Source organism: Aethalodelphis obliquidens, unplaced genomic scaffold (genome assembly GCF_003676395.1).
Source record: "Aethalodelphis obliquidens isolate GAN/ISIS:26980383/991018 unplaced genomic scaffold, ASM367639v1 scaffold39, whole genome shotgun sequence".
Taxonomy (NCBI): domain Eukaryota; kingdom Metazoa; phylum Chordata; class Mammalia; order Artiodactyla; family Delphinidae; genus Aethalodelphis; species Aethalodelphis obliquidens.
This window is the reverse complement of record NW_020837983.1, coordinates 18561270-18588487: the sequence shown is the minus strand read 5'-3', so window position 1 is coordinate 18588487 and position 27218 is coordinate 18561270. Positions and strand designations below refer to the sequence as shown.

The following is a 27218-nucleotide window of genomic DNA, read 5'->3' as shown; positions in this document are numbered from 1 at the left end:
TCTGCTCTTAACCATAAATGAGATAAAATCCACTGTTAAAAAATTTTTTTAAAAATTTCTGATTGTATGTTTAATGTAAATTTCTAAAAGTAAACTAGCTAAATCAAAGAAAAGGATTTTCAAAGTCACTGAATGACTCTCTTGAAAAGTTATACCAACTTATTCTCCTGACAGCAGTAGGTGGAAGTCTTTTTTCCTTGTATTTTTGTCAATACGAGTAGGTAATTGCCGCCTTTTCTATCTTTGCTAATATGTTAAGATTTTAAATGGTGTCTTGTTAATTTACTTTGAATTTCTTTGAGAACTAATAAGATCAAACTTTTCTTCATGTTATCAGGTATGTCTATTTCTTATTTGTAAATTTATCCATTTTTCCACTGAGGTGTTTGACTTTTAGTGTATAAAACATTTAGATACAAAAAGGTGAAATGACTATGACCATAAAAAAAAGAGTAACTGATCCTTTAGTAGAGACGGTCTTCTAAGTAAAAAAGAAGTTTTAATTAACAGATTTGCTACATTAAAAACTAAATACATCTGCCCATCAAAAACATCCAAACTAAATTATAAAGCCGATAATAAAGTGAAAATTGTAAACGATGACAGAAAAGAGTTAATATCCTTAGTATAAAAAGAGCTATCACAGAATTAGGAATTCTGTGGATTCCTAATCCACAGAAACTATGAGATAAAAAAATATTTATTGTTGTTCAAGCCACTAAGTGTGGGGTTGTTATACAACAATGGATAACTAATGTAATCAAGCAGTCAATAATTACTAATCAATAATTAATCAATCAAAACATACTTAAAAGCTAGGGTCTGGGGAGGGGTCTGGACAGTGATGTGTTTTAAAAAGTTCAAAGGGACAATCATTGACAAGAAGACACTGGAACTCACCAAAAAAGATACCCCACATCCAAAGACAAAGGAGAAGTCACAATGAGACGGTAGGAGGGGCGCAATCACAGTAAAATCAAATCCCGTAACTGCTGGCTGGGTGACTCACAGACCGAAGAACACTTATACCACAGAAGTCCACCCACTGGAGTGAAGGTTCTGAGCCCCACGTCAGGCTTCCCAACCTGGGGGTCCGGCAACAGGAGAAGGAACTCCTAGAGAATCAGACTTTGAAGACTAGTGGGATCTGATTACAGGACTTTGACGGGACTGGGGGAAACAGAGACTGCACTCTTGGAGGGCACACACAAAGTAGTGTGTGCATCGGGACACAGGGGAAGGAGCAGTGAACCCAGGGGAGACTGAACCAGACCTACCTGCTAGTGTTGGAGGGTCTCCTGCAGAGGTGGCGGGAGGCTGTGTGTCACCGTGGGGACAAGGACATTGGCAGCAGAAGTTCTGGGAAGTACTCCTTGGCGTGAACCCTCCAAGAGTCTGTCATTAGCCCCACCAAAGAGCCCAGGTAGGCTCCAGTGTTGGGTTGCCTCAGGCCAAAAAACCAACAGGGAGGGAACCCAGCCACACCCTTCAACAGTCAAGTGGATTAAAGTTTTACTGAGCTCTGCCCACCAAAGCAACAGTCAGCTCTACCCACCACCAGTCCCTCCCATCAAAAAACTTACACAAGCCTCTTAGATAGCCTCATCCACCAGAGGGCAGACAGCAGAAGCAAGAAGAACTACAATCCTGCAGCCTGTGGAACAAAAACACATTCACAGAGACAAGATGAAAAGGCAGAGGGCTATGTACCAGATGAAGGAACAAGATAAACCCCCAGAAAAATGACTAAATGAAGTGGAGATAGGCAACCTTCCAGAAAAAGGATTCAGAATAATGATAGTGAAGATGATCCAGGACCTCAGAAAAAGAATGGAGGCAAAGATCGAGAAGGTGCAAGAAATGTTTAACAAAGACCTAGAAGAATTAAAGAACAAACAAACAGAGATGAACAATACAATAACTGAAATGAAAACTACACTAGAAGGAATCAATAGCAGAATAACTGAGGCAGAAGAACCGATAAGTGAGCTGGAAGACAGAATGGTGGAATTCACTGCTGTGGAACAGAATAAAGAAAAGAGAATGAAAAGAAATGATGACAGCCTGAGACCTCTGGGACAACATTAAACACAACAACATTCACATTATAGGGTTCCCAGAAGGAGAAGAGAGAGAGAAAGGACCAAAGAAAATATTTGAAGAGATTATAGTCGAAAACTTCCCTAACATGGGAAAGGAAATAGACACCCAAGTCCAGGAAGCGCAGAGAGTCCCATACAGGATAAACCAAAGGAGAAGCACACCAAGACACATAGTAAGCAAATTGGCAAAAATTAAAGACAAAGAAAAATTATTGCAAGCAGCAAGGGAAAAATGACAAAATAACCTACAAGGGAACTCCCATAAGGTTAACAGCTGATTTCTCAGCAGAAACTCTACAAGCCAGAAGACAGTGGCATGATATACTTAAAGTGATGAAAGGGAAGAACCTACAACCAAGATTACTCTACCTGGCAAGGATCTCATTCAGATTCGATGGAGAAATCAAAAGCTTTACAGACAAGCAAAAGCTAAGAGAATTCAGCACCACCAAACCAGCTCTACAACAAATGCTAAAGGAACTTCTCTAAGTGGGAAACACAAGAGAAGAAAAGGACCTACAAAAACAAACCCAAAACAATTAAGAAAATGGTCATAGGAACATACATATCGATAATTACCTTAAATGTGAATGGATTAAATGCTCCAACCAAAAGACACAGGCTTGCTGAATGGATACAAAAACAAGACCCATCTATATGCTGTCTACAAGAGACCCACTTCAGACCTAGGGACACATACAGACTGAAAAGTGAGGGGATGGAAAAAGATATTCCATGCAAATGGAAATCAAAAGAAAGCTGGAGTAACAATACTCATATCAGATAAAATAGACATTAAAATAAAGAATGTTACAAGAGACAAGGAAGAACACTACATAATGATCGAAGGATCAATCCAAGAAGAAGATATCACAATTATAAATATATATGTACCCAACATAGGAGCACCTCAATACATAAGGCAACTGCTAACAGCTATTAAAGAGGAAATCGACAGTAACACAATAATAGTGGGGGTCTTAAACACTTCACTTACACCAATGGACAGATCATCCAAAATGAAAATAAATAAGGAAACAGAAGCTTTAAATGACACAACAGACCAGATAGATTTAATTGATATTTATAGGACATTGCATCCAAAAATAGCAGATTACACTTTCTTCTCAAGTGCACACGGAACATTCTCCAGGATAGACCACATCTTGGGTCACAAATCAAGCCTCAGAAAATTTAAGAAAATTGAAATCATATCAAGCATCTTTTCTGACCACAACGCTATGAGATTAGAAATGAATTACAGGGAAAAAAATGTAAAAAAACACAAACACATGGAGGCTAAACAATACGTTACTAAATAACCAAGAGGTCACTGAAGAAATCAAAGAGAAAATCAAAAAATACCTAGAGACAAATGACAATGAAAACACGACAATCCAAAACCTATGGGATGCAGCAAAAGCAGTTCTAAGAGGGAAGTTTATACCTATACAAGTCTACCTCAAGAAACAAGAAAAATCTCAAATAAACAATCTAACCTTACACCTAAAGGAACTAGAGAAAGAAGAACAAACAAAACCCAAAGTGAGCAGAAGGAAAGAAATCATAAAGATCGGAGCAAAAATAAATGAAATAGAAACAAAGAAAACAATAGCAAAGATCAATAAAACTAAAAGCTGATTCTTTGAGAAGATAAACAAAATTGATAAACCATTAGCCAGACTCATCAAGAAAAAGAGGGAGAGGACTCAAATCAATAAAATTAGAAATGAAAAAGGAGAAGTTACAACAGACACCACTGACATACAAAGCATCCCAAGAGACTACTACAAGCAACTGTATGCCAATAAAATGGACAACCTGGAAGAAATGGACAAATTCTTAGAAAGGTATAACCTTCCAAGACTGAACCAGGAAGAAATAGAAAATATGAACAGACCAATCACAAGTAATGAAATGGAAACTGTGATTAAAAATCTTCCAACAGGGCTTCCCTGGTGGCACAGTGGTTGAGAGTCTGCCTGCCGATGCAGGGGACACGGGTTTGTGCCCCAGCCCGGGAAGATCCCACAAGCCGCGGAGTGGCTGGGCCCACGAGCCATGGCTGCTGAGCCTGCGCCTCCAGAGCCTGTGCTCCGCAATGGGAGAGGCCACAACAGTGAGAGGCCCGCGTACCGCAAAAAAAAACAAACAAAAAACAAGTCTTCCAACAAACAAAAGTCCAGGACCAGATGGCTTCACAAGTGAATTCTATCAAACATTTAGAGAAAAGCTAAAACCCATCTTTCTCAAACTCTTCCAAAAAATTGCAGAGGAAGGAATATTCCCAAACTCATTTTATGAGGCCACCATCCTCACCCTGATACCAAACCAGACAAAGATACTATAAAAAAAGAAAATTACAGACCAGTATCACAGATGAATACAGACGCAAAAATCCTCAACAAAATACCAGCAAACAGAATCCAAGAACACATTAAAAGGATCATACACCATGATCAAGAGTGATTTATCCAAGGGATGTAAGGATTCTTCAATATACGCAAAGCAATCAATGTGATACACCATATTAACAAATTGAAGAATAAAAACCATATGATCAACTCAATAGACGCAGAAAAAGCTTTTGACAAAATTCAACACCCATTTATGATTAAAACTCTCCAGAAAGTGGGTATAGAGGGAACCTACCTCAACATAATAAAGGCCATATACGACAAACCCACAGCAAACATCATTCTCAATGGTGAAAAACTGAAAGCATTTCCTCTAAGATCAGGAACAAGACAAGGATGTCCACTCTCACCACTATTATTCAACATAGTTTTGGAAGTCCTACCACGGCAATCAGAGAAGAAAAAGAAATAAAAGGAATACAAATTGGAAAAGAAGTAAAACTGTCACTGTTTGCAGATGACATGATAGTATACATGGAGAATCCTAAAAATGCCACCAGAAAACTACTAGAGCTAATCAATGAATCTGATAAAGTTGCAGGATACAAAATTAATGCACAGAAATCTCTTGCATTCCTATACACTAATGATGAAAAATCTGAAAGAGAAATTAAAGAAACATTCCCATTTACCATTGCAACAAAAAGAATAAAATACCTAGGAATAAACCTACCTAGGGAGACAAAAGACCTGTATGCAGAAAACTATAAGACACTGATGAAAGAAATTAAAGATGATACCAACAGGTGGAGAGATATACCATGTTCTTGGATTGGAAGAATCAATACTGTGAAAATGACTATACTACCCAATCTACAGATTCAATGCAAACCCGATCAAATTACCAATGGCATTTTTTACAGAACTAGAACAAAACATCTTAAAATTTGTATGGAGACACAAAAGACGCCGAATAGCTAAAGCAGTCTTGAGAGAAAAAAACGGAGCTGGAGGAATCAGACTCCCTGACTTCTGACAATACTACAAAGCTACAGTAATCAAGACAATATGGTACTGGCACAAAAACAGAAACGTAGATCAATGGAACAAGATAGAAAGCCTAGAGATAAACCCAGGCACATATGGTCAACTAATCTTTTACAGAGGAGGCAAGGATATACGATGCAGAAAAGACAGTCTCTTCAATAAGTGGTGCTGGGAAAACTGGACAGCTACATGTAAAAGAATGAAATTAGAACACTCCCTAACACCATACACAAAAATAAACTCAAAATGGATTTGAGACCTAAATGTAAGACCAGACACTATAAAACTCTTACAGGAAAACATAGGAAGAACACTCTTTGACATAAATCACAGCAAGATCTTTTTTGATCCACCTCCTAGAGTAATGGAAATAAAAACAAAAATAAACAAATGGGACCTAATGAAACTTCAAAGCTTTTGCACAGCAAAGGAAACCATAAACAACATGAAAGGATAACCTTCAGAATGGGAGAAAATATTTGCAAACAAATCAACGGACAAAGGATTAATCTCCAAGATATATAAACAGCTCATGTAGCTCAATATTAAAGAAACAAACAACCCAATCCAAAAATGGGCAGAAAACCTAAATAGACATTTCTCCAAAGAAGACATACAGATGCCCAAGAGGCACATGAAAAGCTGCTCAACCTCACTAATTATTCGAGAAATGCAAATCAAAACTACAATGAGGTATCACCTCACACCAGTTAGAATGGGCATCATCAGAAAATCTACAAACAACAAATGCTAGAGAGGATGTGGAGAAAAGGGAACCCTCTTGCACTGTTGGTGGGAATGTAAATTGATACAGCCACTATGGAGAACATTATGGAGGTTCCTTAAAAAACTAAAAATAGAATACCATATGATCCAGCAATCCCACTACTGGGCATATACCCAGAGAAAACCATAATTCAAAAAGACACATGCACCCCAATGTTCATTGCAGTACTATTTACAATAGCCAGGTCATGGAAGCAACCTAAATGCCCATCGACAGACGAATGGATAAAGAAGTAGTGGCACATATATACAATGGAATATTACTCAGCCGTAAAAAGGAACAAAATTGAGTCATTTGTTGAGACGTGGATGGAACTAGAGACTGTCACACAGAGTGAAGTAAGTCAGAAAGAGAAACACAAATATCGTATATTAATGCATGCATGTGGAACCTAGAAATATGGTACAGATGAACCGGTTTGCAGGGCAGAAGTTGAGACACAGATGTAGAGAACAAACGTATGGACACCAAGGGGGGAAAGCCGTGGGGGGGTGGGGATGGTGGTGTGCTGTATTGGGTGATTGTGATTGACATGTACACACTGATGTGTATAAAATTGGTGACTAATAAGAACCTGCTGCATAAAAAAATAAAATTAAATTTAAAAATTAAGGAAAAAAAAAAAAAGGGCTTCCATGGTGGCACAGTGGTTAAGAATCTGCCTGCCAATGCATGGAACACAGGTTCGTGCCCTGGTCCAGGAAGATCCCACATGCCGCGGAGCAACTAAGTCCGTGCACCACAACTACTGAGCCTGCGCTCTAGAGCCCACAAGCCACAACTACTGAGCCCACTTGTCACAACTACTGAAGCGTGCGTGCTTAGAGCCTGTGCTCCGTAACAAGAGAAGCCACCACAATGAGAAGCCTGCGCACCGCAACGAAGAGTAGCCCTCACTCACCATAACCAGAGAAAGCCTGTGCACAGCAACGAAGAACCCAACACAGCCAAAAGTAAATAAATAAATAAATTTATTAAAAACAAAAACTAATACTAAACTTTCTTTGGGTTATTTGTATGGAAATATATTAATATAAGTGTTTCAGACATTACACGAAATTCCTAAAAATCTTATATGTACTGGTAGAATGTTATAAGTCATAATCCTAGTTATTACTTTAAAATGTATATCTCAGAAATACCTAAATCTCCTTGTCAATTGTATTATCATGAACTTTCATCAAATCTTTAACTGTGGTCATTTTTAAGTCTTCTGTCATTTACAGACAGTTCTGGGTGTACTCTGATGCTTTTGCAAAAATGTTCCTATAAACGGGTTTCACCTTCAAGGAATTCATGGAAGAGACTGACAAGTACAGGTTTCTGGCAACTGACTATACTGCTGAACTGAATGAATAAGCATTTTCAGAACTCTAATGGAAAACTGATGAATTCATAAAAGTGCTAACAAAAGATCAAGATGAAAAAAAATTAATTACATGGGACTGAGTGAACTGATGAGGATGATTTTAATTTTTGTGACTTTCTATTTGAATAAAACAAAAAAACCCAAAAAACCAATATCTACTTACATAAGCAGGTTGAACATTAAGCAAGATGCAAGAATTTAATATTTTTCTTCCCTAAATGCAAAGTAATGGTTTGCGTTTGAGATGTACACTTATTGGTAATCTGGCTATCGTTTTATATATTTAGTCACTACTTTTTATATCGCAGTTCTAAGGAAAGCTTTTAGTCTAGAAAGTACTTTATATATACTTTTGAGTACCTTCGACTTCCATTTCAGACTCCTCATATTCCAAATGTGAACTTGTCTTAATCAGCTGGAAAGAATGTAGAGATTTATGGAGATAATTTAAGAAATAGAGCACTTCTACTGAGAAAAGAGTTTTCTCATATCAACATCAGATAAAAAAATGACTTAGTTTGATATAAGAATTTCAGTCATTTATAGGAGAGTTTCCACAATGATTTTTCCCTTTAATTTGTTTCAAATAAATTAAATGTGACATCTCTGTATCAACAAAAAAAAAGAAAAAAAGAGTTCAAAGCTGATTCTGATAGCCTCCAAGGTTGAAAATCACAGCTATATACTTTCCTCACTACATTTGTCCATAGAAGTGTTGTATTTAAGTCAAATCTATTTTAAGTTAAACCACACTTTAAATGTAAATATACTCTACTAGGGAAACAATTCATAACTTACTTAAAAATAACCTGCTATTAAGGTTAAATTTTAGTGGTAATCTCTTTAAAGGTCATATTTTTTTTTCACACACACACACACTGTATTTTATTTTTACAAGAGATAAATAAACTGACACCAAGCATTGTAAATGGATGACCACAACAAAAGCAACGACTGCAATTACCAAACACTAAACACACCCACACTATGTCACAATATTGACATTCAGTCCAGTAATCCTCCACTGTAACAGGTCCTTTACTTTGCAGTGAAAATTGATTTGTATATCTTTTGCCTCTGAGTCCTTGTGGGATTTTTTTATTTTTATTCAAACAGAAAGTCACAAAAATTATAATCATCCTCATCAGTTCACTCAGTCCCATGTAATTTTTTTTTCATCTTGATCTTTTGTTAGCACTTTTATGAATTCATCAGTTTTCCATTAGAGTTCTGAAAATGCTTATTCATTCAGTTCAGCAGTATAGTCAGTTACCAGAAACCTGTACTTGTCAGAGTCTTTTCCATGAATTCCTTGAAGATGAAACCCTTTTATAGGAACATTTTTGCGAAAGCATCAGAGTACACCCAGAACTGTCTGTAAATGACAAAAGACTTAAAAATGTAAAGGTCATATTTTTCAATAACATTTTTGTCTCTATCTTTTATGTGTACAATGGAACCTGATCTTCATATCTGATATAATTTATAATCTCATAAAAGGACAGGACTGGTAACCTCTCTTGATCTGCTACACCTGTTTCAAAGTCATACAAATACAAATACTATGTTCAATTCATTTTAATTTTTTTCTTCTTCTTTTAAGAAAATAGAAATGAAAAAAAAGCTCTTGCCTAGATACCATTAGCATACTTACAGATTGATGAATAAAAGGCATATCTTGTGTAGCTGCTAGTCTACTAGAGAAACCTGTGCTACCATCTGGGATGCCAAAATTTAATGGTTCTCTCTTCTTAATAATGATCTGAAAGATTAATCGAAAGAGAATTATAGGAACATTTTACACATCACTATATAAACACAGACAAATTAACTGACCAAAGCATTTTATAATTATTTAAAATATGTTCTACCTTTCTTCTTTTAAAATTTACAATGTAAAAAAAATTTTTTTTAAGTCTATATAGAGCACCAAAATTCTTAGGCAATTGTCACACAAATCAGTTGCATACTAAGAAAAATTATATTTCACTTTTTTCTAAAACAATAAATTTTCCTCTTCCTCGTTCCTCTTTCCCTACTTTCCCTGGACCCCCCAAAATATAATTAGGCATTTTTAGTCACTGTATTAAACAAGAACATGTATCATATCCTACCAGAAGTATAACCAGTTCTCTAAGCATGTGGGTATCCTATGAATACATTAATAACTCTTTCAGGCCAGTAGTATTAGTTTTGTAGTTTAAAAGTATTTTCATTCTAACTAATTTATTAAGGTACTATTGCAATATACTGAGTTCCTATTAAGAGCAGCAAAATAGACTTTCAAAATAAAAGGTACTCATCTACTAAGAAATTCACTTAAAACTCCTTGAAAAATATACAACTTAATGCATTTGGACAACTCAACAAAAACAACTATGATTACAGCATGTAAATGTTATCAGCCTTGAAAATCTAAAAATAAATATACAGATGAAACTGGCAGGAAGGTAGAAGAGGGTGAAAAACCCTATTAGAGAATTGTGGAATAAATCATGTCCTCATTTTATAAGTATATTTATAAAAAAATATTTTCTATGCTTGATTGAACAATGGAACTTTAAGTATTTTTTTCTTTTGAAAACAGCAGGATGACTGATGAGGTAGACTGGAAAAAAAACATTACCGTATTTGAAAAGGGGGTAAGAGGGTATGAAATAAACCCCCGTTTACCATAGTATGCAGTCAGTGGACAATATCTGTGATTGGTAAATCAAGACATAGCAATATAAGAATACTATATACAGATATGATGAAAAATGCTAGAAGCCCAAACAGAAAAAGTTATGGGTGGCTGCTTTTAGAAAGTAGAACTGGTATGAAGAATGATGGGGCAGAAGTCTATTGATTTTCTTCTTCTTTTTTTTTTTTTTTTTTTGCGGTACACGGGCCTCTCACCGTTGTGGCCTCTACCGTTGTGGCCTCTCCCGTTGCGGAGCACAGGCTCCGCGGCCATGGCTCATGGGCCCAGCCACTCCGCGGCATATGGGATCTTCCCGGACCGGGGCACGAACTGTGTCCCCAGCGTCGTCAGGCGGACTCTCAACCACTGCGCCACCAGGGAAGCCCTATTGCTTTTCATTACAAGCTCTTCTATATTCTTTGATTTAAAAACAATTTTCAGGGACTTTCCTGGTGGCACAGTGCTTAGGAATCTGCCTGCCAATGCAGGGGACATGGATTCGAGCCCTGGTCCAGGAAGATCCCACATGCCACAGAGCAACTAAGCCCGTGTGCGCCTAGAGCCAATGCTACGCAACAAGAGAAGCCACCGCAATGAGAAGCCCGTGCACCGCAATGAAGAGGAGTTCCAGCTCGCCACAACTAAGAAAGCCGGCGCGCAGCAACAAAGACGGACGGACGGACAGACGGAAGGAAGGAAGGAAGGAAGAAAGAAAGAAAGAAAAATTTAAAAACAACTTTCAAATGTACATGTACTATTTTGATAAAAAGAAAGGAAAATACTCAGCCATTGTTCTTTTTCTAATAATTCCCTGCATCTTTAAGTGATTGTCCATGTATAACTATATAACTCAAAAGGGATAAAATAAAGTGTGGATGCCTACACAAACCCACAACGATTACACTAAGTTCTCAGAGCCTTGCATCAGTTTGATAATGGTTATAAACAATGGAAACTACTTATCAGTTTGTAGACATCACTAAACTGTGAACTAATCTTTTAAGGTTAGAACTGTATCTTATTCAGCTTAGTCTCCATAGCAGAGACTGGAGTCTAGAATCTGACATACAGTAGGATTTCTATAAAAGCTTAGACACAATTTTAAAAGACTTGGGGGTACAATTTACTAGATCTGTGTCCAGGTCACTTGAATATATAAGCTTCTTTAACATGACAGAAAACACAATTGCTAATTAGAAATAGGCTTTCTAACAAATACCAATTATACTAATTTTAATTATAGCAATCTGAAGAGTGGTTTAATAGTTTTATCTCCAAAAGCACAAATCTTTAACATACTTTCTGGGTTTTCCTTATAGTTGGTGTCATGTCCTTAAAATAGTCAGGTTCCAGTTGTTCTAAAGCATTTTGCTGTGTTGCAACATTCCCATTCCCTCCTTCAATCTTTACACTTGTGGGTGCATCTTCATCCCAGGAAGTCCACTCTTCAACATCTGTCTAAATTTAATTCATCATTTATTAGAAAAATGAGCTTTCTAAAACACTGGTTATTCAAACTTTTTTGACCAATGGGAAAATACAAATTTTATACCACATACCAAAACTAGATGAAAAGTTTAAAAGAAATATTCTATGAGTTGGACATTCTGTTCTACCCATTAAAAAAATACAAACAACAAAACAAAACAAAATATTTTTGCTTTAAAAATTGAACTGACATTAAAACTACAGCCCACAGAAGGAGACTTGGAACTTGCAATCTAACCTTAACCAGGTTTATTGCCTGATAAAATAATAAATAATAACATTCTTTATAGTATTTAAATAAGATAGAGTCCCAAACATAATATTCAACATAACCATGAAGTAACCTGCAAATGAACAATGAAGAAATCTCAACTTGAATGGAAAAAGTCAATCAACAGACACAAACCCCAAGATGATGTAAATGTTGGAATTATCTAAGACTTTAAAATAGTTATTATAAAAATGCTTCAATAAGCAATAGCAAACACTATTAAAACCAATAAAAAAAAAAAGAAATCCTCAGCAAAGAAACAGAAAATCTTAAAGAACAAAATAAAAATTTTAGAATAAAAAAATTTAATAACAACAATAAAAATCCTGACCCCGACTACCAAATTAATTTCATGACATACTAATGGTCGGCAATCCAGTTTGAAAAATATGGTTCTGGAACATTTATTCAACATTCAAAAAAAAAATTACCTGCTTAGGAACGGATGAATAATCAACTGTAGTTGGCAAAGTTATTTGGTCTCCACTTAATTTCCGTCCTCTGCCAGATCTAAAACAAAAATGAAATAATTTATTTCAAGAAACTACCAAAACAAGCATGGGTAAAAGCACTACGGACAGTAACTTAAGGCTTATAAGAGAAGGTCTTTTTCAATTTTTGAATTATTTATTTTAATAATTAACAATTGTTAAGATATGAAAAGAAAAATTTGTTAAGATATGAAAAGAAAAGGCATGTATCAAATATCTTTTAAATATTTTAAAAGTACTGGACAGGATAACCCAACAGCTTTTTGGCTTAGGATTCAGAATTATAGTCAAACTCAGGAAGAATATAAAGCCAAAAACAAAAACACAAACTGATTTCAAACCATGCTCCTAAGAGTACTGTGAATTCTGTAAGTGAAGCTCTCAGATACCTATGCTATTTTAACCAGGGTGGCCTGGCTTTTGCTTTACGTAGTTGGTTTCTCATTAAGATTACTATTAAACTATTAAGAAGTTTGAAAATCACTGGGTTGAACTATAAACTGTACCCAAGTTTTAAGGATTAGTGGGAAAAGTACTATATTAAAGAAGATAAGTATTGTCACAGAGCTGTTAAGAGCATGGGCTATGGAATCTGTGTAAACCATGGTTTTCAATGTTACTTCTATTAATTATGAATCTAGTTAGAATTACCTATCTCTCGGCCTGAGTATCCTCATCTGTAAAAGGCAGGTATTCAAACCTACCTTTGCAAGGTTGTTGTAAGGATTTAACTGACATTTAAAATAGCTAGACACTAGACTGTGCCTGCTTTTTAATAACACATTAAAAAATGGTAGCTATTATAAATGATTAGTCACTTGCTTCATTTCAAATAATCTATGAAGCATCTGCTTAGAACTAGTTGGTAAAGTCAGCTAAGTTTAGAAATCATACTTTGTTTAAAGGATGAAGAAAAAAAGTAATACAGTCTACTACTAAATTTATGATGTAAACCTGGTATTTTAGAACACATGATCTAGGTTCTTTCTGACAAGAAAAGCTTATTCTAACAAAGGGTCAGTTTTCTTTAAAACTGAATATACAATCAATCCTAAACATATTTACGTTGACAAGAGAAGTTCATAGTGACAACAAAAATGTCCTTAATATTTTTAAATCAAATGCAGTATCTTATACTAAAAGTAATCTATATTCAACAAAACTTTTAGAAAATAACAGATGCAAAGAGAAAAGCACCTATAATTTATCACCACTGTTAACACAACTACTTCTTTTTAACCTCCAGCCTCCTGGCATTAATACCCACACTCATCCTGCTTTAACCTAGTTTTTTTTCTGGCTATGCTACTTCTAACAATAAATTCAATGCCACTTAATCTTCAGAGTTTTAGTAGTTATAAAATGGCCATTTAGCTTGAGATTACATTTCCTAGCCTCCCTTGCAGCTAGGTGGCTAAGCTCTGGATAATAGGCTGTGAACAGAATTGTGTGTAACTTCTAAATCATATCCACTAAAAAAAAGAGCTGATTGCCCTCCATTTCCTCTTTTATTCTATGCTGCTCTTACTGTGTTGGTACTTCTTTCACAGTACTTCTAGGCCAAAAGAAATACCTAACAATTCCACTGATTAAGTAGTTAGGCCCAAACAATTTAATACTTATGTATGTCCTATCTGCTTAGTAGCCATTAGAAAAAAATACATATGAATTTAAAGAAAAAATAATATGTTGATGTCACTCTTTAAAAACCACAATTACTTATTAATGGAATGTGTGTGCCTGTTGGATACTGCACAGCTCCTCAAGCCTTGGACTCACCCTTATTTTCTGTTCCATATTAATTTTGGTTTAGTACTTGCTTTTAATTACAACCTAGCTTTGCCAAGATAGGTTACCCAAAATACAAGTAAACAAAAACTTATCTCAAATATTCAAGAACATCATCAAAACATACTGCAGGATCTAATGTTGCAAATGTGAACTACCTTGAGCCAACAGTTTGTTTAGTGTTTAATAGACACTATCACATTCATTGTGTTTTGTTGGAAAATCTGAAGTATCCTACAGTACCCCATGAGTGTAATGCAAGCCCTGAAGTATCTTGGCATACAGTTTAGGAACTATAGCTCTAGGGTCCGGTAGTATGACAAAATAGAAGGAATCTGAGTCTCTGAATGACTTACTGAAGCAGAAGGACTTATCTACCCTGGACTACCTGTACATTCTGGAATATTATTTAAGAGACAAAAAAAAAAATCTATTCTGTTTGGGGTTTCTCTGTTAAAGTGTTTTGTTTTTTTTTTTTAACAGAAAAATAACACTCATAATGTAATATGTAAAGAAATACCCATGGGGGCTTCCCTGGTGGCGCAGTGGTTAAGAATCTGCCTGCCAATGCAGGGGACAGGGGCTTGAGCCCTGGATCCGGAGGATCCCACATGCCGCAGAGCAATTAAGTCCGTGTGCCACAACTACTGAGCCTGCAAGCCACAACTACTGAAGCCCGCGTGCCTAGAGCCTGTGCTCTGCAATGGGAGAGGCCACTGCAATGAGTGGCCCGTGCACCACAAAGAAGAGTAGTCTCCGCTCGCCACAACTGGAGAAAGCCTGCGCACAGCAACAAAGACCCAATGCAGCCAAAAATAAAAAAATAAAAAAAAAAAAGAAATACCTATGCCTAATTCCACCTAACCATCTTAAAATATCCTGATAATAAAACAATTATGTACATAAAAACTTTCTGATGATTACAACAATGAAAGTTAGTTTATCTCTGAAATTCTATAGTACTAAGAATGTTATTTTAATGGAAGATGTAAGAATTTGAAAGAGAAGAACTGAACCTCTACTTTCTAGATCTGAAAAAATATATAAAAATCTGAAAAAAATACAAAAAATACTAGAGATTAATAAATGAATATTGCAATCAAGATATTTAGCTTAAATATAGTATGTCCTGCCTTTTTGTAGTTATGAAGGTATCTAAAATCAGCAAGAAGATAACCAGGTCAATTTGAACATAAAATTTCTTTACCTGCATATTAATCTCTTTAGGAATGAGAATACTGTTGCTAGGCAGGTACAAACTTTAAATAACCGAAACTGTGTGATAGCCATGGTGGGAATCAAAACCTGTGGAAAAAAGCACAAAAATAAATGCATTAAGGTGATTTCATAAGCTATACTCATGTTCTGAAGTCAACCTGAAAAGTCCTACTATGAACTGTAAAAATCAGACATATTTTTTACTTTCCTTTAGAAAGTACAAATATAACACAGTAAATCTAAAAATTAAAATGTAAATCATATTGACAAGAAAGTTTTGAAGAGTTTTGAATAGTTGGGAGGAAAAAAAACCTTTTCAAACTACTCTCAGAATGTTTTTTTAAATTGTACTTAAATCATCTATTTACAACTTATTTATAATTTTTCTATTAAAAAATGAAAAATCAAAAAAGTATAAAACAGTATATACTGAGTCTTCTGTACCTTTTGAAATTTGAATCATATGAACATATTAATACTATTCAAAATATATAAAACTTTTAACTTCTAGATAGATACATTTTATCATACCCATTTTGTAGATGAGGAAATTAAGACAGGTCAAATAACTTATGGGCACATAGCTAATAAACTGGAAGTGAACTATAGAGATCATCTAGTCCAGTAGTTCACACATATTTAAAGAAATAATGATAACTGGGCCCACCCCTAGTAAATCAATTAAATCATATTCTCTGAGGGGTAAAGTCCAGTTATAGCTAATAAGCCAACAGAGAAGATAGAAAATACTCAATAGAAAAGGAAGTAGAAAACAAGGTAAAGAGGAACAAATATTAGATGGAACAACAAATAGCAAGAGGATAGAATTAAACCCAACTGGAGTAATAATCTCGTTAAATGCAAATTTAAAGCCAGAGATTGTTAGATAGGATGCAAAAAATGTACTTTAAGTATAAAAACACAAATAGGTTAAAAGCAAAAGGATGACGGAAAAATATACCATGCTAACACTAATTGAAAGAAAGTTAAATTGACTATTTCAATGTCAGAGAGTAGATTTTTAGCGAAAATAATATTAGCAGACATAAAAATGTTCATTTCATAGTGATAAAGGGGTCAGTTAATCAAAAGTACATAAGAACCCAAAACACATGTCCCTAATAACAAATTATGCCAATATCATAAAAGAGAGGTGACATTACTAGAGAGTCTACAAATATGAAGAGTATATTGAGAAAGTATTATAACTTTATGCCTATATTTGACAAGATGAAATGGACAAATTCCTTGAAAGAAACAAGTTATGAAAGCACAGCAAGAAAAAACAGATAACCTGAAAATCTCTGTATTTATTAAAGAAACTGAATTTGTAGTTAAAAATCCCCCAAGCCCAGATGGCTTCATGAATGAATTCTATCAAATACTTAAGAAGTAATACCAATTCTACACACAGTGCCAGAAAACTGAAGGAGAGGGATTTTTTATCAACTCACTCTTTGAGGCTACCATTACACTGACACTAATCTAGACCAAAGACATTATCAGAAAAGAAAGCTAGAGACCAGTATCTTATGAACAGACACAAAACTCCTTAAAAACAACCAACTAGAAATAGAAGGGAACTTTCTCAACCTGACCAAGGACATCTATGAAAAACCCATAGTAACATGAGACTTAATGGCGAAAAACTGGACACTTCCCACCTAAGATTATGAACAACATAAGCACATCTGCTTTTGTCACTTCTGCTTAACACCGTAGCAGAGGTTCAGAGGTTCTGGCCAGTGCAATCAAGCAAGAAAAGGAAATAAAAGGCATTCAGACTGGAAAGGAAGAAGTAAAACTGTATCTATAGTCTATGTAGAAAATTCAATGGAATCTATAATCAACTGTATTTTTATGTTAGCAACAAATGATCACAAACTAAAATTTTTAAAAATTATAAGAGTACAGAAAATATAAAGTACTTAGGGAGAAATCTAATGAAAGACTTATTATCAGAAACTATAAAACATTGATGAGAGAAATTAAAAGACCCTTATTAACTTAAAGATCTTTCATGGCTCAAAGACTTGATACTGTTAAGATATCAAATCTCCCTAAATTGAACTACAGATTCAGTGAAATCCCAATCAAAATCTCAGCAAGCTTTTTTCTCTAAAATTTGATAAGCTAATTCTAAAATTCATATAGAAACGTAAAGGACCTATAATGGTCAAAACAATGTTGAAAAAAATCAAAGCAGAAGGGCTAATACTACCTGATTTCAAGATTCATTATAAAGCTACAGTAATCAAAATGATGTAGTACTGGAGTCAAGACTGATAAATAGATCAATGGAACAGAATGGAAGGTATAGAAATAGACCCACAAAATATGAACAACTGAAATTTATGAATTTGTGAAGGCCATTCAGTGGAGAAGGGACAGTCTTTCTGACTAATAGTGCTGGAAAAACTGGATACCCATATGCCAAAAAAAGCCACCAAAACCCAAAAACCTTCAATCCATATTTCACACCATTTACAAAAAGTACTCAAAATGGACCACAGATATAAATATAAAACCTAAAACTAGGACTTCCCTGGTGGCACAGTGGTTAAGAATCTGCCTGCCAATGAAGGGGACATGGGTTCGAGCCCTGGTCCGGGAAGCTCCCACATGCCACAGAGCAACTTAAGCCCATGCGCCACAACTACAGAGACTGTGCTCTAGAGCCCGCAAGCCACAACTACGGAGCCTGTATGCCACAACTACTGAAGCCCACGCACCTAGAGCCTGTGCTCTGCAACAAGAGAAGCCACCACAATGAGAAGCTTGAGCACCACAAAGAAGAGTAGACCTCGCTTGCTGCACTTAGAGAAAGCTATGAGCAGCAATGAAGACCCAACGCAGACAAAAAAAACAGAAACTAAAACTACAAAACTTCTAGAAAAATAAAATTGGACAAAATCTTTGTGACCTGGGTTAGGCAAATATCTTTTTAGATACGACACCAAAAGCACAATCCATAAAAAAAAAGGATAAACAGGGCTTCATCAAAATTTAAAACTTCTACAATTCAAAAACACTGTTAAGGGAATAAAAAGACAAGCCACAGACTGGAAGAAAATCTTTGCAAAGCATATATCTGATAAAGAACTTGTATCTGGAATACATAAGAACCTCTCAAAACTCAGTAAGAAAACAACTTAATTTTTAAAAAATGGGCAAAAGGCGTGAATAGACACTTCACCAAAGAAGATATACAATGGTAAATAAGTACATTGAAATAATGGTCAACATCATTAATCATCAGAGAAATGCAAATTAAAACAACACTTAGTGCTCACTTTGGCGGCACATATACTAAAACTGGAACGATACAGAGATTAGCACGGTCCCTGCGCAAAGGTGACATGCAAATTCGTGAAGCGTTCCATTTTTTTTTTCACTTTGTTATACAGCAGAAACTAACACAACATTGTAAAACAATTATACTCCAATAAAGATGTTAAAAAGAAAAACACTTAAAAACCATTACACACATGTTAAAATGGCTCAAATTAAAAATACCAAGTACTGCCAAGGATGTGAAGCAACCATAACTCTCATACACTGGTAGTGGGAAGGTAAAATGATACAGCCATTTTGGAAAACAGTTGGCAGTTTCTTACAAAGTTAAACGAACATGCAGCATATGACCCAACCATTCTACTCTTAGGAATTCACCCAAGATAAATGAAACCATACACCCATTCAAAAACGTGTTGTTTTTGAATAGCAGCTTTATTTTATTTTTAAATTTTTTTTTTTTTTTTGCGGTACATGGGCCTCTCACTGTCGTGGCCCCTCCTGCTGCGGAGCACAGGCTCCGGATGCGCAGGCTCAGCGGCCATGGCTCACGGGCCCAGCCGCTCCGCGGCATGTGGGATCTTCCCGGACAGGGGCACGAACCCGTACCCCCTGCATCGGCAGGCGGACTCTCAACCACTGCGCCAGCAGGGAAGCCCAGCAGCTTTATTTTTAATAGCTCCAAACTGGAAACAACCCAAATGTACATCAACAGGTGAATGGATAAACAAATTGTGGTATATACATATAATAGAACACTACTCAACAATAAAAAAGAATGAACTACTACTGCAAGCAATAGCATGGATATATCTCAAAATAATTAAGCTGAATGAAAAGAAGCCAGACAAAAAAAGAATATATACTATATGATCCCATTTATTAAAAAAAAAAAGCTCTAGAAAATACAAACAAATCTCTAGTGACAGAAAATAGATCAGTGGTGCCTTGAGATGGGGCAGGAAGGGGTGGGAAGGATGGAGTACAAAGGAGCATGAGTACTGGAGGTACTGGATATACTTACTATTTTGATTGTGGTGATGGTTTCACAGGAGTGTATATATTAATCAAAACTGATAAAATTTTACATTTAAAAAATGTGCAGTTCATTTTGTGTCAACTGTAGCTCAAAAATCTAGTAAAAACAATCTAATAAGACATTAAAAAAACAGTATTATGTCATGAGTTTTCAGATTCTGATTAGAATCTTAAAAGAAGTCATTAAGACCATTATTTTATATTGATTAGTTGCAACTGTGGAGAGCCAATTTTCAGTAGGAAACTAAGTCAATTAGTGACAAGAAACATATTACAGAATTTCTCTAGGAATGGAACTCTGATTTCACAGCAGCATTTCAACATACCATAATAGCTAACTCTTACTCTAATACAAGCTTTCTTAGTGATTTACATGTAATAACTCGTTTAATGCTCAGAACAACCCCATGAAGGACTGGAGCTAAGTACTATTTTATTCCTATTTTAGATAGGGAAACCAAGGCACAGAGTTGTTAAGTAAGCTGCCCGAAGACACAGAGCTGTTAAGTTACAAAAGTGGAATCTGAACCCAGGTAGTCTAATGATTGAGTCCTAAAAGATCACACTCATACTGCCTCCCTATGATTAAATCAAAAGATATGATTTATATAAAAGAAATGCTAAGGAACTGGGAACTAGTTAAAGCCATGGCAACAACAGGACAAAAAAAATTCTCAAAAATGGCAAAACAGATATCATTTTGCTAGCCTTTTAAACATGGTCATTATTTCCAAATATTTCTTTACACATTTTAGTCACCTATACCATATATGTACTACATATATTATCCTAACAATCACTAATTTAAATATTTCTTAAAATGAGTTTTGGCATAAGTTAGAGTTAAATATATTAAGTAACCATAAGTTTCCTCATTCAGAGACTCAAAATAAATACACAAGAGGTAAAAGGAAACTAAAATTTGTTAATTCATGAGAGATGGCTATTTTTCCAGTATAGAGGTAGAGTAGATCACATGTTAAATCAAGTCACAAGAAATTACAGGTATGTATACACACACACACACACACACAGAGGAATGATGTTTCTGACAATGGAATTTTATGTTTTAGCTTTTCCTTGCCTTTCATCTGTCAAAGGAGGAAAATTACTGAGTAAGCATTTAGAATCATGATTCTTATGTTGGGGTAATTTGAATATATCAATGTATCATCCAACTTCTTAGCTTTCTCAACCAGCAGACTTAAGATACACTGAAGTTAACTTTTCTGTTCAAGGTGAGGCAAAAACCAATAACAAAGTCACAACTAAAACTTATCCTACTCCTAGGCCATCAGTAGAAAGTTTCCAAGCAATCATTATAGTCGGTTAACACCAATATTTGGAGTAGAGTGATTCCATAAAACAAAAAAAGAAAACATAATTTAATATTTTTTTCCAAAATAAGAAAACATCAACAGTATATCTGGACTTCAGTTCTATACATATTTACTTAAAAGGGAATAAAATGTAACTTAAGTAATAATGTTCATGGAGCCAAATTAAAAAGATAGCTGTATGTTCCATCTACGCAAAACTGAGATGCTGACTTTTATTTTAAAATTATCTTATATGGATATAAGATAAGCAATGAAATTTAAAGTATAACATAAATATTTAAATCTCCCTGGATAAATATACCATCATTGTACTAATATGCTATTTTAAAAAGTATTTCAAGTGGATTAAAGGAGAGAGCACTGCTTTGCTTTCAATTACTAGATATGAGCAATAACCTCCTAAAGTCTTGAAAAGAGCATGTAATAATTTTCTCAACTAGTAAGATATTACACTGACTGGTTAAAAATTACATAATAAAAGATGGTGTTCACCTCTGATTGGGGGGGTGGTATAGAAGCATGAGGGAACTAAGGTCTGTATCTCAATTTGAGTGGTGGCAACACCAGTTTATTTTACTGTAGACACTGCTTGTGTACTATACCTTGATATGAAAGTTCAAAACAAAACAAAAGTAATAAAAGCGAAACAAAACCAGAAAGCAAGGAAAATGCAGTTAACTCTTGCAGTACGTGATCCTAAACTGCTCTGTAGAGCCACTATTGCCAATCCCTTCTAAAGAAAGGCAAAACACTTTCTACTTCTAGGGTTAGAAGGGTGTAAAGGGCAAGTAGACTCTTTTCAGTAAGAAGAGTTCCAAAAGGCTCCCTTAGCAATGCTCATGCATTTTGTACAAGTGCAAGTTGTATCGCCATATGCGTTGAATGATTTTCTGAATGCCTATGCCTGGAGTTGGCCTACTAACTGAGAGGATGAAAAGAACGTGACTCTAAAATAAACTGAACGAAGAAAATATTAACAATTTCACTGTTCAAGTAACTAAAATATTTCTGTCAAAAACATCCCCAAACAGCAATTTAAAAGGATTCAAAAAATGCAACGTTTTTGACTCCTCCTTTCTCTCATCCCCTTACATGCAAACTGCCAAAAAGACCTAATTCCATTTCCTAATACTATCCATATTCTTCCCTATTTCCACTGCAATCTCCCTAGCATAAGCCTTTATTATTTCTTGCTGAACTATTGCAAAGTCTTTTTAATTGCAGGATTTTTCTCTTACTGCATCTATATTTTCTATTTTGTACCATAGTTATTTCTATATACTGTATTCATCCTGTATAATCCTTCCCATGAGGATCTTATTCATCTGTTACCTCCGGTTACTACTTGCAAAATAAGACGTGAAAGAAAGGTTTGATTGCTTCAGTACAAGCAGAATGATGTAAACAATTAAGGTGATGAACAAAAGCTTCATTTTAAAGATAATTTGTCAAAAATAGAACTCTCAACCAAAAGAAAGCAAACTTCCCTAAATGAAGATTTAGCCTAAAGTTTCTGAAAAATTATAAACAAAAAAAGAGCTAGAAAAGAGACCGTAGAGCATGTGGCATTAGAGAGAAAAGGGGAAAGAGTTGAGGAGATACTCTATCAGGATGTTTTGAAGGGAGAAGACATTTAATATTTAAGGACTGGGGAAAAGAGTCGGTCTCAGGATTTACATGAATGAAGAGTTGAGAGTAAGTTTCATATAAAGGCTTGGTAACAACGGTCATCGCTCTGCCACAAATATTGCTATGTGTCATTGTTCAATAAGTATTTGTCAAATTGAATGACTTTAATGGTAACTAAAAATAAAATTTTAAGTTTTGTTCCAATAGTAAATCAGAAAGTGGGACTATTATTGACACCAGAATAGAATTCTCTCCCTAGCAATTAAGAATATCCTCATTCTGTGGAAAAGTTGCTTTTGTGATTAATAAAAGAGAAAAACTAATATTCACTGACTAGCTACTATGTGCCAAGCACTACTTAAGTATTATCTCACCATAAAACCATCTTATGAGATAGATGTTATTGCTCTCTTTTCATAGAATTGAAGCAGAGAGTAAGCTCATGTTTCCATGTTCCCACACCCAATGATCTAGATTCAAATCTAGGTCTATTTAATTCAAAAGCCAAGAATACCTCACTAATAATAAACATTTTTAGTAATTCAGTGATGGTATTATAATTTCCAAGATAAATTTTCCAACCAATTGCAACTGAAATGGGGGAAAATGCAATCATATTAACCATCAAGCAACACTTTTGATTTTATCAATTACACTGACTTGAAGGCAGGAATCAGTTCTTTGGGACCCATATTTACTTAATGTTCCAATTCATTTCTCTCTCTCTGTGTGTGTGTGTGTGTGTGTGTGTGTGTGTGTGTGTATCACACACACGTATATTTAGCACCTACTATGTAACAGATACTACCCCAGGTGATGGGAAACACTACTGACCCAGTACACAGAAACCCTGTGTACGCTGCTCAACTGTCACAAGCCAGTGACAAAGCAAGAAACTAGGGCGGCAGGGCCCCATCAGTCTTGCTCAGTTGGTATTTCTAGGTCTTAGCCAATGCTAAGCACATTGTAGGTACTCAAATATTTGTTGAACGAAGGGAAATTATCATTCTTTGAGCACTCAATATAGTTCTAGACAATGTACCTTCCATGGCCTCACTGGAATTCTAAAGACAAACAAAGGAGGTGAGTTTCACTATTCCCATTTAACAGATGAGGCTCAACTGCTAGTGAAGTTCACATTCACTCACCCAGAAGTTAAAGAGACTGACCCCAAAGCCCAGGCTCTTCCCACACCACATCCCATTTAAGAAACCTCTTCTTAAATTTTACACTCATTGCCTCAGTTGATTTTTGAAACGCTCTCTAGATCACCAATCTGAGAAGTACACATCGTAAGCTACCTGCATTTTTACTCTGTCGAAATACTTTCTAGAACTGAAATATGCTAATATAATCTAATTTTAAAGTTAAAGTTTCCTTAAAAATTACTACAAAAATACAAAAACTTGAGATATAGCCGAAATAAGGTTCAGAACCATAAAGCAACCTACCCTCAGCGCTTTTGGACAAATGACATCTCTAGGAAGTCAACAGGAGTGACAGCTTGGCTGTGTCAAGTGAAAAAGATTCACCTACAATTTAAAAAAAAATGCATTAGAAACTGAAAGATTAAATGTATCCTTCCTCCCTGTAATTCCATGTAAACTGCTGGCGAGATCTTTTCAGTAGAGTCACTATCTCACAAATTGTTAAATAAGCCAAGCCAAAATCTATGTTGGTACACACTAAACAAGTCACTAATTGCTGTATTTCTAAAACTATATTTTTGAATGTTTTTAATACCAAAATTTGAAACACCATATAATCTAGTACCGTACAGAATATCCTCAAATTAAGTTTGTAAATCTCTGAAGTAGGTTAAGGTATATCACAAGGCTCCAAAAATAAAACCACCTGACCTCACTTAAATTTGAAAAACCAAAGTTCGGTAGCGGCAAGAGAAGGGGAACTAGAAGTAGAACGTGAGAGCGGGCGAACACTGGACCATCTAAGGCAACTCAAAGTCAGGCCCTCAAATACCACTGAGGTTCTTACAAAGGCAGAGTAAAGCCTCCTGAAAGGCTCAAAAGGAACGAGTTTCATAACTAAAATGTTTTAACTTCAGATTACCCACTTGAAATTCTCTGATAAAAAAAAAATCATACCCACTGTACAGATGCGAAAAACAACAGGAGCGTTTTCAGGTTGCACAATCCGACGCCATATGTACGGCGTTTGGTGAAAACGCTCTCAGTTGCTCCAAGTGGGTACCAAGTGGACTGGGACTTGGATTTTAGAAAAATCTGCTTGGTAAGGAGCAAGGCCTGTAGAGGAAGGGCAGGAAGAACGGGCAAATTTCCCTGTGGGGGACGAATCTGGGGACCCGGGAATTCCGGTTGGAGCCCCGCAGCACGGTATCCCACGCGTGAGCCCGCATGGTGAGAGCTGCACGCCCGGGGCCCGCTCCGGGTCGCGGTTCCCTCACCCCAGAGGTCAGCCTGACCCGGAAACAGTACCATAGAGTGGCAGTCGGCCTCGGTGGGGGGAAACCGGGTGGAGGGCCGAAAAGGAAGGTGGGAGGGCGGGAAGTGCCGGGCAGAGACGAGGGCTAACTGGGGAAGGGCAGAGGACACCCCCCCGCCAAGACCCGGGTCCGGATCGGGATGGGGGTGGGGGAGGGAAGCCCCTCGAGGGCGCGCGAGCCGCACACACTCACCTGCCCCTCCCCCTCCCCGCCCGCCCGGCGGAGGCTCCGAGCTGCCGCGGGCTGCGCGCGCACACACGGCGCGCGCACGCGCGCTGCCGGTCGCTTCCTCGAGCTTGCGCTCCGCCGGTTCAGTCCCAGCCCCGCTCATTCAAAGCAGGGCGCGCGCTCCGTCTCAGCCGCCGCTGCCGCCGCGCAGCTGCCATAGTCGCCCCCTCGTCGGGAAACCCTCCCCCAGTCCCACCTCCTGCCTCTCCTTAGCCCTCGAAGGCGGCTCTCAGTAGTCCCAAACTCTTGTTTCCGCACCCCGCCCCAGGTCCTGTCTGGCCCAATAGGCGAGAGGCTGCGGGTCCGGCGTCGGGGCTGAGAGCCAATGAGCGTTGGGGGGCGGGGTGAGTGGCGGAGGCCGGCGTGGCAGCTGCGTGGGCTTGGTCAGGAGTAGGATTTTTGTGACCGTTGCTGGCTATATAGACTGTTTTTTTGCTGAGTGTCTGGGCTCGTCCCGTGTTGCTGTAGTTTCTATACACAGTGCCTCCGCTCCAACCATGCCCCCTTTCCTTAAATCCACAGAATCCCCCTACCAGATGGGACCAAGAGAAATACGTGTTTAGATTGCAAAAAATGAGGGAGCCGTAGCTGTCTCAAAATGATGGATCTGGCCAGATCTCAATCATTCCACAACTTTAGGGGTGCGAAGCGCTGAGTTTAATTCAGAATTTAGGCTCCTGCTGGTAATTTTTGATTGAATTTCCTTTAACTGGAAGTTAAAAAGTGTTACTTCACCGTGTCCCTGCATTTGTTCCTGGCTTACCGAGCTAGCCACTCTTCCAAATTAAGGTGTTCTTTTTCTATGGTTCTGTCTTTGAAGCCTGATTGTTTTTTGTTTCTTTTCATCCTGTATGCTGTTAAAAGGCTAGGATCCTTTGCTATTGTTGGTAAGGGGCCCTCAGAAAAGTATCTGCTCCACTGTTGTAAAGTGACTGGTGAGGGAGGTTAGAAGTTTATGTTGGTCAAAGACTGAAAGCTGTTCATGCAAATTGTTCCTCAACCAGCCTTTTTTTTTTTTTTAACCTCTTTTTTGGCTACAACTACCTTCGTTCTGTCACCCTGACCAGCACTTAGCTACCCACTTAAATTTCCAGTACCTCCACCCCCTCCCCCTACCCCAGTCTATACCACATTTCTATTAATAATTTAACTTGTTTATCCTCAGGAGGCGAAGAAAAAGAATGTTTATTACTTTGCTCTGGAATTATTCTGTGTAACCTTGGATAAGTTATTATATCCCTAAACTTCAGTTTCCTCATCAGTAAAGTGGCCATAATAGTGCCTACTTCATGGCCAATGCTTACAAAGCTCTTAGGGCAGACCCTGGTGCATAGCAAGCATTCTTAAATAAGAGCTGTTACTGCCTGCTACTAGTACTACATTACTACTAAAGCATTCCCAGTAACTACAGCTCCCTAAGTCCACTTGACCCTCCACAGTCCCTTAAACACCTGTTCTAGCCCTTAAACTCTTCAAATACCTAAGTTCCAATAATTCAAAATTTCTAGAATTTTTTTTTGATTCCCAAAATCAAAAATCCAGGCTAGTTTACATCTTGACATGAGCATGTTTTCAAAATGCTTTTCCTTAGTGATGTGTATCTTTGCTTCAAGTTATTTATTAT

The 27218-nt window shown here is 36.7% G+C and overlaps 1 protein-coding gene and 1 non-coding gene across 4 annotated transcripts in view; one reads left to right on the top strand and one right to left on the bottom strand.

Moving 5' to 3' along the window:
- The window catches only part of EBAG9 (estrogen receptor binding site associated antigen 9), a 31382-nt gene extending 5591 nt beyond the window's left edge, over nt 1–25791 (bottom strand). Inside the window, exons 1-6 of one of the 3 annotated variants that reach the window (XM_027131620.1) lie at nt 25559–25791; nt 24354–24434; nt 15591–15688; nt 12536–12614; nt 11645–11803; nt 9317–9424 (exon numbers count right to left, since the gene is read on the bottom strand). In XM_027131620.1, the coding sequence (XP_026987421.1) occupies nt 9317–9424; nt 11645–11803; nt 12536–12614; nt 15591–15673 (429 nt within the window). In that variant the 5' untranslated portion in view covers nt 15674–15688; nt 24354–24434; nt 25559–25791. Of the gene's footprint in view, nt 1–9316; nt 9425–11644; nt 11804–12535; nt 12615–15590; nt 15689–24353; nt 24435–25007; nt 25467–25558 lie in introns of those variants that run through there. The other 2 variants (XM_027131619.1, XM_027131618.1) reach the window with 2 other exon arrangements.
- On the top strand, nt 18887–18990 carry LOC113633448 (U6 spliceosomal RNA). Its single transcript, XR_003438206.1, has one exon. It is a non-coding gene; the product is annotated as a U6 spliceosomal RNA (small nuclear RNA).
- Nucleotides 25792–27218: the final 1427 nt, after the last annotated feature.